Source organism: Microsporum canis, genomic scaffold (assembly GCF_000151145.1).
Source record: "Microsporum canis CBS 113480 supercont1.2 genomic scaffold, whole genome shotgun sequence".
Taxonomy (NCBI): Eukaryota; Fungi; Ascomycota; class Eurotiomycetes; order Onygenales; family Arthrodermataceae; genus Microsporum; species Microsporum canis.
Window position 1 is genome coordinate 518903 of NW_003299168.1, and position 13017 is coordinate 531919.

The following is a 13017-nucleotide window of genomic DNA, read 5'->3' on the forward strand; positions in this document are numbered from 1 at the left end:
TCCTTTCTCCTCTGATGATGATGCATTTTTACCCTACCGAATCCCATTTTATCTTCCTACTTCGATGAACTAATCCTTCATGTCTCTATCCTTCTATACCATGTCCGTTTGCTCCCCCCTAGCCCCCTCTTGTGTACGGGCTGTTATTTCATTTCCATCAACATACTGTCCTATTCTTTCTTGTCCGTCCGGCAGGAAGCCTTCTTTCTTCCCTTCCACTGTACTCTTTTTTCCTCCTTCTCCCTTTCTTCTATCTTCGAATATTTTAATTACATCTACATTTTTCTCATTTCCTTTTCCTCTTTTTCCTTTTCTGTTTTCTTTTACATACGGATGATTTGCGAATTTCTCATAAGGCTCGTGCAACTCTTGAGATACCCCCTTCTGGCAAGCAAGCAAGCAAGTTGTGGATAGGATAGGATTGATATTCTCCAGTTATCCGTAGCTCTTGTTTTAGGTATTTAGATTGTATAGATATATCATTTGTTGATATCGCTTTTGAGCTGGCTCTGCTGAACTTTTGTGGTGTATATCTATCTATCTGTTCGTGGTGCGGGATTCGATTCGGACAACGGGTTCTAACAGCTGTTGGGAGTTGTACGGAAGAAAACTGCCGTTTAAAATACAACTGAGCCGTCAGCGGATCTGGAATTGGGATCGGAAGGTTGCTGCAGTCAATGCTCGCGCTTGCATAGGAAAAGTTTTAAAAATCTCCTGCATTTTATTCGATGCTTCCGAGGGAGGGTATATCGACGAACCCACAGTAGTCAGGGAGTACGACCAAGCAAAGGATATAGGATTAAATACCATTAATTAAACTGCTCTTGTTCTTTAAAATAATAAGAGGTTAAAGAAAAACACGCGCGGTAACCGGGTATGGAAAAATGGCGAGCGGTGGTTGCATAAGGGAATGGAGGGCATAAGATAAAATAAAGGGGGGAGCGAAAGAAGTAGATGGAAGAAGTGCAGAAGTTCAAGCAAGGTAGGGGGGGATCAACAGCTGAAAGAAGGTGAGTAAGAAACTGCAGATAGAAACACAAGAAGAGAAGCGAAAGGGAGTGAAGACGGATAGCTGGGAGTCTTGGGTTATACATGATATCAGATGAAGGCATGTAGCAAACGAGTGACTGGGTAAGAAATGTGCACTCTAAGCGGTCAACTTCAAAAGCGAGTCTCTCTCCAAGCCTAGTTAGTTATTCCCCTTATTTCCCCCTCCTCTACTCGCGGCTTGGGATCATTAATTCTTTTGCCATCCTCTATGTGGGAGTGGTGTGACTTCCACTCCGGGTGTCAAAAAAAGAAAACGTTCTAAACCGCAGTATCAAACCGCGCAAGCACCAGCCTTGGTTCCCTTAGCTGCTTTAGCTTCGAGCCTTGGCAAGGAGCTTTGCTTATGCCGCCTCTCCGTTAGGGTCCTGGTTCTGCTGGGCAGCTTGCTCGCGCTGCATTCGGGCCTCGATTTCTCTCAGCTGGCTCTCACGGGCTAGAAGCTCTTGCCGTTTCTCGTTAATCTCACGCTGTACCTTGAGCTCAATTTCACGGAGTTTCTCTTCTTCTCGGCGGAGCTGCTCTTCCTTAAGGCGGACAGACTGAGAGGCCAGGTCTTCAGGGTTCATAGTAGAATCGTGAGAACTGGAATGCAGTTAGTATATGGTATTCCAAAGGAGTATAACGGAGGCAAAAAGAAAAGTGTAGACATACGCAGAAGCACCTCCTTCGACGCTCTTGCTGAGTTTCTCGGTACGGTAGTTCTCGTACAAGAAGTCATGGGTAATCTCCTTCAGATCGGCCAAATGGCTGTGGAGGAGAGCGCTGCGAACGGCGAGGAAATCAGAGTGGCGCTGGTTCTCGACTTCTACGACACCCCATGGGTACTGTCTAGCTCGCACCTTGCGGCCACCGATCTCGAGCACGTCCTCGGAGCCGACAATGGCGAATGGCATGAGTGATCTGTATTCCTCGTTTTCTTGAACTGTATCCTCATCATCCTCTTCGATGTCGTATGGGAAGTTGTAGACGGGGATACGGTAGTGCTCAATATCCTCCATGATGAGCTTCTTTGACTCGGCGAGTTCAGCTGGTGTGAAGGAGTCGGCCTTGCCAATGACAGGGATGACGTTAACACGGGGAGAGAGGCGCTTCATGAGCTCAATATCGAGCTCGCGGAGACCGTGGCCGGTGGGTGTGATGAAGTACAAGAGAGCATGGACACGGTTGTCACGGAATCTTGGGTTACGCTTGATTCTCGACTCCTCGGCCAAAATGTCATCATACTGGCGCTCGAGGTATCCAACGATTTCCGAGAAGCTAAGTGGTGTCAGCCGTTTGTGTCTGTGATGGCCGCAAAGGGATAGTATTGTTTCTTACCTCTCCTCGTTGTTGATCTGGTCACCGAATCCGGGGGTGTCGACGATGGTGAGAGAAATGCGTGTACCTTCCTCGTCGAGCTCTAGTTCTGTAGACTTCGTAAGAATGCTATCATGCACGGCGCGGGTTGAGATTATCCATACCAACAGTGACTGGTTTTATGCGAACTCCTTCTTCGAGGTGGGCGGTTTGAGCATCATCGGCATCCTTCCCCTGAAGAACCTGCTTTCCGCATAGAGTGTTGACGAAGGTGGTGCGACCTGTAGCCATTGACATCAGCTAAGGACACAAAAAGCAGTCTATCAAGAGCATATCAGGACATACCAGTTCCGCTAGCACCACACACCATCAGACTGAACTGAATACCCTTCTTGACATTCTTCTTCTTGCGGATTCGGATCTATTGCCCACCAAAATCAGCATCACAGTTGCAAAGCACAAGCAGTCAACAAACGCCAGCTCAGTATACAAGCATAAAAGGCCCTTCTGCAGAGTGCCTTAATACAGGGATACCTTTAGAGAGGGCACGTACGTTGTTTGGGGCGGACATCGTGACGGCTTCGAGGGGGTTTGAGATATTGATAGGGGCCAACGGATGTGTCTCCCTAGCGAGCTGAGAAGCGAGAGGATCCCAGGTAGGATTGGGAGAACTAGCAACAGGCGAAAAGGTCACCGGCGCAGAGAGAGGAAGAAGAAGCTGGATGTCTGTCCTTTTGCTTGTCGACTCAACGGGAAAAGCGAGCTGTTGTCTTCCTTTGAAGGGAGTAAAAAAAAAAAAGGAAGTAAATTAACCAAAAACCGCAAACAAGGGCAAAGGGGGTTTGGATCACGTGAGATACCGTTCTGTCAGATATCGTATCAAGGCGTATCTCTTTTGCAGGGAGTATTGAAATAACGGCTGCAGTCGCACTTTTTCACTGGCCGGAAGATGATACCATTACACTCCCAGTACAGCCCCTATGTGTATTGTGGATACATCGCCGTGCTCAAGGTCAAAATTACGGGCGTTGGTAATTTTTGTAAGTTTCTTTACTTTTTTACCCCTTTTTTTTCCCTTCTCTTCAATTATTATTTTTCTTCTTTTTGCTGGCAGCGAAGCCACAGGATGGTTGTAGTTAGGCCGTTAGAGGCGACGGGAGACAGCCAGGCTACCAAGGAGTTGCCGTCCGAGAGCTAGAGAGAGCAAAAGACTTGATGGCAGCAAACAGGGAGGAAGAAGGCGGCCCATCATGTGACCTGGCCTTTTGGTTCAAACCTCAAAGTCATCTACGTCCAGCTTCCAGCCTGTGCCGGCAGTGGATGATATATTCATCAGATAGACGTCTTATACTTGGACTAGAGGACGAGTAGCCCGGCGAGTTGACGTGGATAGCTCTGGACTTGGGCTCTGTGTGGTTTCTAGTATGAAAGCCGGGGTAGTCGGCCGTATCAACAACCATGAATACAAGAGAGATGCTCGATGCCTCTGGGGGGCCGGTGTCGTTGACGGCCTCGTTCAATAGTGACAGTAGTTGTTTTTCTGTTGGACTGGACTCGGGGTTCTGTGGTAAGCTCTCCTCGCTGTTTTATACATGCTATACAACATAGACTGATGCCCTTGGTATAGTATTCAACTCGGATCCATGTGAGCTCAAAGTATCAAGAGGTATGGGCCTTTTGGCTTCGCCCAGCTGGGAGTGAACCATCTTACTGATAATATACCCAGATTTCAATGCCGGTGTTGGAATCGTCGAGATGGTTGGGCAGTCCAACTATCTGGCTCTTGTTGGAGGAGGCCACACGCCCAAGTTTCCCCAGAATAAGGTATTGATATACATCTGTTGGTCTCGCTCTAGGATGCACATGCTTACACTTTTGCATAGGTGATAATCTGGGATGATGCAAGGCAAGTTGCTGCAATGACACTTGAATTCCGCACCTCGATTCTACGAGTGTGCATCACCAAGTCTCGCATAGCCGTTGCTCTCTACGATTGCGTTCATCTCTACGCCTTTTCAATCCCACCTGAGAAGATAGCCGTCTATGAGACTGGTGATAACCCGCATGGTCTTGTCTGCCTTGGAGAGTCTCATATTGCCGTCCCCGGCCGTTCCGCAGGACAGGTTCAACTCATTAAACTGGACACAGGCAACGTTAGCATCCTTCCAGCTCACACCTCGCCTTTGAGTGCGATGACCTTTAGTGGCGACGGGGCTGTTCTAGCTACTGCGAGTCAAACGGTAAATATACACCTCAATACATTAACAACTCAGGGGTTAATACTAATACAGTTCAATATAGGGAACGATAATTAGAGTCTTTGCTACTAGTAATGGCGCTAAGATGGCCGAGTTGCGAAGGGGCCTTGATCCGGCGGAGATATTCTCGCTGGCTATCTCTCCTTCAAATACCCTCCTTGCCGTCACTTCTGACAAAGCAACTCTACACATTTTTGACATCCCGCACACAAGGAATGGACAGGATACCAGCAATGCACCCATGACACCCCCCGAGGAATCCGCAAACCGTGGATGGGGGATAATAAGCAAACTTCCCTTCCTCCCTCGCGTGTTTTCGGACGTTTATTCATTTGCCAGTGCTAGATTTGATATCGGCGAAGAACCACTTGGATCAAACTACGTTCCGCCACCCGGTGCACCATCTGAGCGGCCTTCAAAGGGTATAATTGGTTGGACGAGCGATCAGTCGTTACTCGTACTGGGCGCCGGTAAGGCTGGTAGGTGGGAACGCTTCGTCCTTCAGGAAGCCAGTGATGGGACACGGCAGTGTCTGAGAGCTGGGTGGAAACGGTATCTCGGGAGCTGAAGAACTCGTTTGACGAAAAATTTGCACCGCGCGTACACAGCCGAGATTGCACGTATTGACCCATGCTCATACTCAAAGGAAATATGAACTCGGGCGGTTCCTTACCATGGAACAGTTTCATCATTGACGGTCATATTCACAACCTAACCGGAAGAGAACAAAGTCGATGCAGATATCCGTGATACGGCACAGTGTCAGACACTGTCCCAACTCGAGATTTTTAACTGACACAAGCACATATTGACTTGCTTTGCGAGAAAATGAGCCATAGGAATGGCATCCCGGTGATATTGTTTAGGGGGAGGTTGCCTGCAGTTTTCGAAGTTTGTTGAAGTATTAGTAGATGGTTGAAAGACATGATAGAAATATAATTCAACTCCTATCCCGTCGTTCTCGACGATGTCTCCGTTCGCTTGACCGTTCCCTAGACCTTTCCCTCCTACTCCTATGTGGTGAGTGTCTTTCTCTCGACCGCGATCGCTCCTCACTATGTCTCCTTCTATGATGTCGATGGCGATGGGACCTGTGGCCATCCCTGCTTCGATCTCTCCTACTCGACTTGGACTTCCCCTTCACTAGCGCCAGGGCACTCTCAACCTCCTCCTTCTTCTCCTTGATAAGATACTCCTTCATTGGATCTTCATCGTCATGTTCATCCATCAGCCGCTGTAACTCTACTTCCTCCTTCAACAGCGGCCTGGACGGCCTCTTACGTTCCTCAGATCCATCTCGTGCAGACCTCCGTCGACCACTGCTCTCTTTCCCTCCTCTCTCTTTCTCTTCCTCTCTGCCTCTCCCTGAAGCCACCGCTTCCCCATTCTCATCCACATTCGCAAGGTTATCTTCCGTCCCTTCGTCATCACGTCTCTTATACCGAACATGGTCCACCCTAAGCACCCTACCTAGCACCGTTGCCCCTCCCAGGTTATCCACCGCCAGATCCGTGCTTCGCTGGTCCTCATATTTCAGAAATGCGAATCCTCGACTCTTTCCCGTCTCCTTGTCTCTCACCAGATTTAAATGGACTGGGTTGCCATATTGGGAGAATATCGTTAGAATGTCGCCTTCACTGATATCAAACGGAAGACCACCGATGTATATGTAAGCCGTATCACGGTAGTCGGCGTGCCAGGAGGCTTCCGGAGATCTGAAAGCAGCCGTTAGCAAAGCTGTCCGGAGATAATGAAAGAGATAACCTTACACTGCATTCTCGAGCTCTCTTTTATTCAGGGCTTCAATCTGGCGGATGGCATTCATGACGGGCCTGTATCTATCGTATAACAAGCATAGAGCATGTATATAACATCAACCAGCAGCTCTAACGAGTTCTTCAACTTCGTCTGTTTCTTTTCTTCTCTTCCTGAAGCTTCATAGAAATTAAAGGTCACGTGGTTCTCCTTGATAAACAAAAAGTACTGAAATACAAAGACTCTCCAGCTATTTGCTCTCTTCTACTTTGATATAAACACAAGAGATATAAGCATACTTCTGTATAGACAGAATAGCAGGTTCTTTTGCAGGCCCCTACATCGCTGCATCTTACGTGTGGCCGCGCGAACGTCTTTTGAGGTCATCGATAAGGAGAACCAACTCCATCTTCTGCTTCCACCTTGAAATCTCCAACAACTCCAATATTGGTTTCAGCGGAACGCCCTTCTCAATAGCCCCAAATAGCCTCCAGCGATTGCTCTCTGGATGCCAATTCGTTCTAACCTCTGAAGGTGTAGTTAAGGCATTTCCAGCTCTGTTGTTTGACTCCGCAGACCGACCTTGAAGCCCCGTTCGCGTCTCCTACTTGGACACCCGTATACCAGGGCATGGTCGCGCCAGCATGCCTGAACCAGGACAGCGGGCTTCGACCTTGAGCCAGATCTCAGTTCCAAAGGGAGGATCAGACGGTCGACCAGCCAGCAAAGATGGAAAAAAGGAGCTCTGGTCGTCCATGCTTCATGCTGGAGCCAGCGGGAAAAGGTTGCCAGAAAAGACATTATTAGTCCTTGGTATGTGCTGGAGGCTGTCCCGTCGGTTTGATATGTCTATATATACACACACACTATGTCATTTACGGGAATATTCTAATGGTATTAAATTATAGGAGGCACCCCAGAGAGCCAACGGGAGTTTCTTGCGACACTATCTACCGATCATACTGAGCCTGGACTACCTTCGGAGCGGCGGAAACAAAAAGCACCCCCCATTGCGAACCAGTTTGCGCTTGGATACACATATCAGAATGTCCTTGATGCTGAGCAGGAAGGTAGGGAAAGGAGTTTACTTCCGTGCTTCGTATATAAACTAATTATATGCATTTCAACCTGTAGACATCCTTGCCAGAATATCGATCTACCTGCTTTCAGAACCATCGGCTTCCTATGCTCCCCTTCTCCGACCATTGATCAACCCGAAAACTGTTCCTGAGATGTTGATAGTGTTTCTTCTAGATTGGGAGAACCCGTGGACATGGGTTAGACAGTTGCGAGACTGGGTCCGGCTACTGCGCTCTGTTTTAATATCACTGGATGACGAGACAAAAGTAGTTATGGAAGAGGTTATGACCGACTGGAAAGATCGCAGGAGAGGGTTAGACCCTTCACATGTTGCCGGTTCTGGCCCAGTATCATCTATACCTTTGGGTCCAGGTGAGTGGGATGAAGGGCTAGGTGTTCCTACATGTGTTGTTTGTCAAGGAGTATGTTTGCCCCTCTAATCTTATCATATACATGGTCTACAGCACTGACATATTCTCTACAAAAAACATAGGCGGAGAAGATCGAGCAGCTGGAGAAAGATCATGGATGGAGAGAAGAAGAGTTCGACTTCATACTACAGTTCATGCGAACCATACTTCTTAAGCGTATGTTTTCTCTCCTCCTTATGATGTCACCCATATTAATGTCTTTGTTTTCATTCAGATGGATCGTCATTAATATACACGACGCGATTCTTGGCCAATTCTCTGCAAGGTCTAATACAGTCCTCATTGGGTATCCACTCACTTCTTAAACGGCAGTCTCTTAAACACAATGTTATCGACAGGGACAAGATATTAGTACCTTCAAATTGGGATTCATGGGGCAAGATAAGGATTATCAGAGAAGGATTTAATATTGAAGGTGTTGGCACGAGCTGGTCTATTGAAATACAAGAACCTCCGGAAGCTTTTAAACGACCTAGCCCCGGAGATAATGAAGAGGTCAGGGAGCGAGAGGAACCAGAATCTGGCACCAGTGCCGTGGCTATTTATGAAAACATCATTAAGGATCCCAAAGGCGGTGCATCCATTTCCCGCGCCTGGCAGTCTGAAGGCAGCCCGATCGAAGTGACAACAATTGATACTCAGGAGTTCTTAACGGAGCAGGTCGAGGTGCTTGAACAACTTAAGGCAGAGGATGAGAAACAAGAAAGACAGATGCGCAAGGGAGGAGGTATCATCAAAGACTCAGAAATGATGATGGGCATAGACGACATGAACCGAGTAAATGAACACATTGGGCCCGTCCAGTTTAATATGGGAGGCATTCAAGTTGATGCCGATGATATGTTGAGGAGACTAAGAGTAAGATACTCCCTTTATCCTTTAGAGCAAGCCCAAAATTACTAACAGTCACCCACAGGAGAGGGAAGCTACTCGTGCATCCATGAGAAGCGGCTCTGTATCACCAACACCACCCGGCGGGCCAACATCTCCTGGAATACCACCTATCGGACTATCTAGTGACGGAAAGCATGGTAATGAAGGGCTAGCTACTTTCTTTGCAGGACTAGTGAAGAAGTCTAGTAGCCCAAGATCAAACGCCGCCTCCTAGCCTCAAAATTTTCCGAATCAATACCCCAATAAACCAAATTTCACACATCAAATCTCAATGTGATTGGCAGCACTAAAATTTTCGGATAATATGTTAAACAGGGAGCTCACACAGTGAGTCCTAGCTTTGATATTGTTCGGCTGAGCGCTACCGCTACCAATAATATAACCCCCCGTTCGTTGTTGTCTCTTCTTTCCCCAGCCCTTTCGATACATTGGTTAATCTACACTTCATGCAAAACTAACTCGCTAATTGTTTTCTTTTATTGTGTTGTCATTTACTCATTCCCTATCATCTGCTTTGTACGATACCCATTTCCAAGTACATAGATTCAACTAGAGGAATCAAATGTACGTTGATTTCTCATCACGGGAGGATAGGCTATCCTATCTACTTCATCCATACAACCTTTTACCTCTTGGCAATAATTTGCGCAGCGTCTTCAAAAATCCAGTAGCCATGTGCATCAAAGCCGTGGAGCTGTAGTTAGATTGCCATTTCCATCACCTTGTGCAGCTACATTTAAAAAAAAATAACTACCGATGGTTGATGAGATAAAATGTGAAGAGTATTACAATATTTGCATTGCTAATAAAGATATTACATCAAATGGTCGTGTTAAGCATAAAATCTAGTAGTCGAAATAAGAGCCAGCCTCGTGGTCGATGACCTCAACCTTGCAATCCGAAAGCTTGATGGCCTTGGGATTGCTCTTGTTGATTCCGGAGAACTTGTTGATCCATCCGAGAACCTGCTGGTGCCAGACAAGGGAGTTCTCTGGCTTGGTAACCCAGTGGGACTCGTCTGGGAAGTTCAAGAGACGGCTGGGAACACCCTTCTCCTGAAGGACGTTGAAAAGACCAACACCCTCAGCAACAGAGAGACGGAAGTCGTAGTCGCTGTGAACAACGAGCTGGGGAGTGGACCACTTGGCAACGTACTCTGGCTTGGAGCAGTCCCATCGGTCGTAGTTCTGACGAGCCTCAAAGAAGGTACCGTTGAACTAAAATGGCATTGGTTAGCATGATAAGTTGCGTAAAGGGGGTGATTGTTCTTGAATTGAATACTTACGTCGTGCTCAATGAAGAAGAGCTCGTCAGTCCCAATCTTGGAGGATCCAACGAAGGTACCGTCATGGGAGACGAGAGCCTTGAACTTCCTTCCAAGTTCTTGTCCCTGGATCCAGTTGATCATGAAACCACCGAAAGAAGCACCAGCAGCAATACCGTTGTCAGTGTCGACGTACTTGAGGTTGTCACGGACGTGTTCCCAGATCTTGAAGAGATCCTTGTATGGAGCACCACCCCAGTCGTTGGTGATGTCATCAGTCAGCTTCTGGCCGAAACCAGTGCTGCCAGTTGGGTTGGGAGCAATAACAACGTATCCCTGGTCAGCCCAAACTCTTGGGTTCCAGCGGGTGCTCCAGTTGTCACCCCAAGAGCCCTGAGGACCACCGTGGATGAGGAAAGCAAGTGGGTAGACCTTGTTCTTATCGAAACCAGTTGGCTTGACGATCCAGGAGTGGATCTTGGTACGGGCGCCATCAACCCAGAGGGGCTCGATGTCATTTGGACCAAGGCCCTTGAGCTGAGGATCATGCTCGTTGGCGTAGAAGAGCTTCCTGTTAGGACGGCCTGGAGTGGCAATTTGGTAGAGGGCGTTGGACCACAAGGAATTACCGGTGATCAGGACGGACTTAGAGCTGCCGACAAAGGAGAAAGCGCTGACGGAACCATCGTGCTTGACAGCAGAAGGCATGTGGTTATCGCGGGCATCAGATGGGAGGGTGAAGAGCTTGCCAGTGGCGTGCTCCTCGGCAGTGACGTAGAGAGTTCGTCCATCGGAGGACCACTTGATAGACTCAGGAGATCGGTCCCAGTTGCTGGCAATTCGCTGGGCGGGCTTGTTAGAGCCAACCTCAGCAATGTGGATGACTCGGCGGTCAGACTCGTAGTTCTTGGTGGCCATCTGAAGGTAGGCAATTCTCTTGCTGTCAGGAGAGAATACCGGGCTAGAAGAAGCGCCCTCGATGCCATGGGGAGTACGAGGTCCGTTGCGCTTGTTGATAGGCTCAGCAACCTTGGAGCCATCATGTGGAACGGTGAAGATGTAACTGGTGGTGAGGTTGGCCTTTGGAAGTTCTGGGGCCTTGCTCATGAAAGCGACGGTCTTGCCATCTGGGGAGAGGTCGTAGTCACCAGAACCTCCGAAGGGTGGGTAAGGAGATTCAGCGTACTTGACGGGCTGAACGAGGTTCTTCAATTTTCCGTCGAAGCTGTATTTGTTGCCGTTCTTGGTGAGGGCACCAGAGAAGACAGCGTTGAACTGAGTGCCAACATAGGCATCCCAGTGACGAACGAAGAGGCTGTCATAGATGCGAGCAGAGCTAACTGGCTTCTCAATAGCGGCCTCGTTGTAGAGGTCACCCTTTGTGGTGGATTGACCGTAACCAACGAAGTTGATCTTGTCGCCAGACTTGGCGAGCTTAAAACCTTGGAAGGCTCCAGGGATGGAACCAGCCTTGTAGCTAATGCAGTTGTAAGTAAATAGCCCTAGTTTCTTTGGGTTATATTCATGGGTTTACTCACGCATTGCCAAAGTTCTTGGCATCAGAGATCCAAATGCCAACACCACCCTTTACGGAGTCGGTTCCGTTAACATAGAGAAGGTTGGTGCCCTCACCGAGCCAGGTGATTTCAGAAACATCAGCATCGGTGGTGAGGACGCTGATGTCACCAGTCTTGAGGTTCAAGAGGTTCCATCCAGAAGGACGGTCCTTGGTGTCGAAGTTGTACTTGGAGACTGGGAAGACGGCGAATTGCTATAATTGGGAGAAAATATGTCAGCTCTCAACATTGCAGCCTAGCTATATGATAATCACTACTTACACCCTTGGGGTCTGGAATGGCCTCTCCTCTTCGTGGGGCGGAGATGAAGTCCCTATGAAGCTCATTAATACCTGGCTTATGGTAAATATCCAATGGGTCGATCTACTTACTCTGGGGTGAATGCAAGCCCTGTTGAGGCAAATGCCAGGGAGGCAATCAACCATTTGGCTGGTGCCATTGTGAAGGGAGCTAAGTTAATAGCTTCTCTCTTGATGCGCGTGATACAAGAGCCAGAAGGTCAGAAGAGATTCTGGAAGTTGTCACTGGGAGAAAAAAGAGAGAAGAAAGGGAAGAAGCATCGGCCGTGTCCTTCCCATTTATTACTTTTCGCGACCAGGCCCCGGTAAGGACGGTCAATCAAATAAACATTCCTCTCTCGTACTCCGACCTCTCTCCAGCTGCATGTTCTATGAGCTTCTGTTGCCCTTTTCCTCTTTTATTTGCTTTTTCAGCGGAACCCCAAGGTTGCCCCAGTTTTTGTCAGCATCCCCGTGGGATTTCTACCTGGTCATTCGTTCCCCAGGCTGGGATGCACCCTTGCGCTGCCAATCTGGAGAAGCAGAAAAAGCCGGGGCGGGTTTACCCCTCTCTTATCATCCTTTTAGTATATTTCCTGGCAAGCACTCAGGCTAACCACGTATAATAAGGATTAGAGTCTCAATTTTGTTCATAATCTCGCTTTTTGGAATTGCGCCTGTCAACCACTGGCTCGATGGAGCAATGGAGCAATGGAACAAAATGGAGCAGGCGGAGGAAACTAGCTCGTGGAGAAGGCGTTGTTGAGGTTAGCTCCCACTTTGCAATCAAGGCAAGCTTCGGCTAAAAGTATGACTGCTCGGATCCCTCACCCCGGAGATTATCAGAGAAAAACCAGGGATAGAAAGGCGCATGAATACTGATACGATATGGGAAAAGGATATGCAATTAGCCGATACGAAAGAGCTCAGCGGAAAATATATAACGCTTGGTTTATTCTTAGCAAATTGAATCTTCGAGTTTGGCCTTGGCTCTCAGGTCCGACTGAGGTCATGTCAACAGTCGTTTTTGAATATAACACTTATGCGGGCAGATGCGGGAAATGGAGCTTCGACTGGTTAGTGATACGAGATAGAGATTTATCCAGCGCGAACTCTTGCGGGTGCCTGGAGGAA

At 48.1% G+C, this 13017-nt stretch overlaps 5 protein-coding genes across 5 annotated transcripts; 2 read left to right on the forward strand and 3 right to left on the reverse strand.

Annotated features, from left to right (window-relative positions):
- Nucleotides 1–1391: 1391 nt before the first annotated feature.
- MCYG_01622 (septin-1) lies at nt 1392–2917 on the reverse strand (the record flags this gene model as incomplete). Its single annotated transcript, XM_002848642.1, has 5 exons — nt 1392–1632; nt 1702–2307; nt 2368–2455; nt 2511–2646; nt 2837–2917. The coding sequence occupies 5 exons, from the start codon at nt 2915–2917 to the stop codon at nt 1392–1394; spliced, it is 1152 nt and encodes a 383-aa protein (XP_002848688.1).
- Nucleotides 2918–3819: 902 nt separating this feature from the next.
- Nucleotides 3820–5172, forward strand: MCYG_01623 (SVP1-like protein 2; the record flags this gene model as incomplete). Its single annotated transcript, XM_002848643.1, has 5 exons — nt 3820–3913; nt 3974–4012; nt 4073–4170; nt 4230–4586; nt 4648–5172. 5 exons carry the CDS (start codon nt 3820–3822, stop codon nt 5170–5172), a joined length of 1113 nt encoding a protein of 370 aa, XP_002848689.1.
- A 372-nt stretch (nt 5173–5544) lies between these two features.
- Nucleotides 5545–6429, reverse strand: MCYG_01624 (U2 snRNP component IST3; the record flags this gene model as incomplete). The annotated part of the gene is made up of 2 exons (XM_002848644.1): nt 5545–6319; nt 6374–6429. 2 exons carry the CDS (start codon nt 6427–6429, stop codon nt 5545–5547), a joined length of 831 nt encoding a protein of 276 aa, XP_002848690.1.
- Nucleotides 6430–7003: 574 nt separating this feature from the next.
- MCYG_01625 (dynein light intermediate chain) lies at nt 7004–8978 on the forward strand (the record flags this gene model as incomplete). Its single annotated transcript, XM_002848645.1, has 7 exons — nt 7004–7172; nt 7268–7429; nt 7494–7775; nt 7812–7861; nt 7933–8026; nt 8085–8728; nt 8787–8978. 7 exons carry the CDS (start codon nt 7004–7006, stop codon nt 8976–8978), a joined length of 1593 nt encoding a protein of 530 aa, XP_002848691.1.
- A 562-nt stretch (nt 8979–9540) lies between these two features.
- MCYG_01626 (dipeptidyl-peptidase 5) lies at nt 9541–12092 on the reverse strand (the record flags this gene model as incomplete). The annotated part of the gene is made up of 5 exons (XM_002848646.1): nt 9541–9981; nt 10050–11505; nt 11567–11799; nt 11867–11918; nt 11977–12092. The coding sequence occupies 5 exons, from the start codon at nt 12042–12044 to the stop codon at nt 9610–9612; spliced, it is 2181 nt and encodes a 726-aa protein (XP_002848692.1).
- Between the last annotated feature and the right edge of the window lie 925 nt (nt 12093–13017).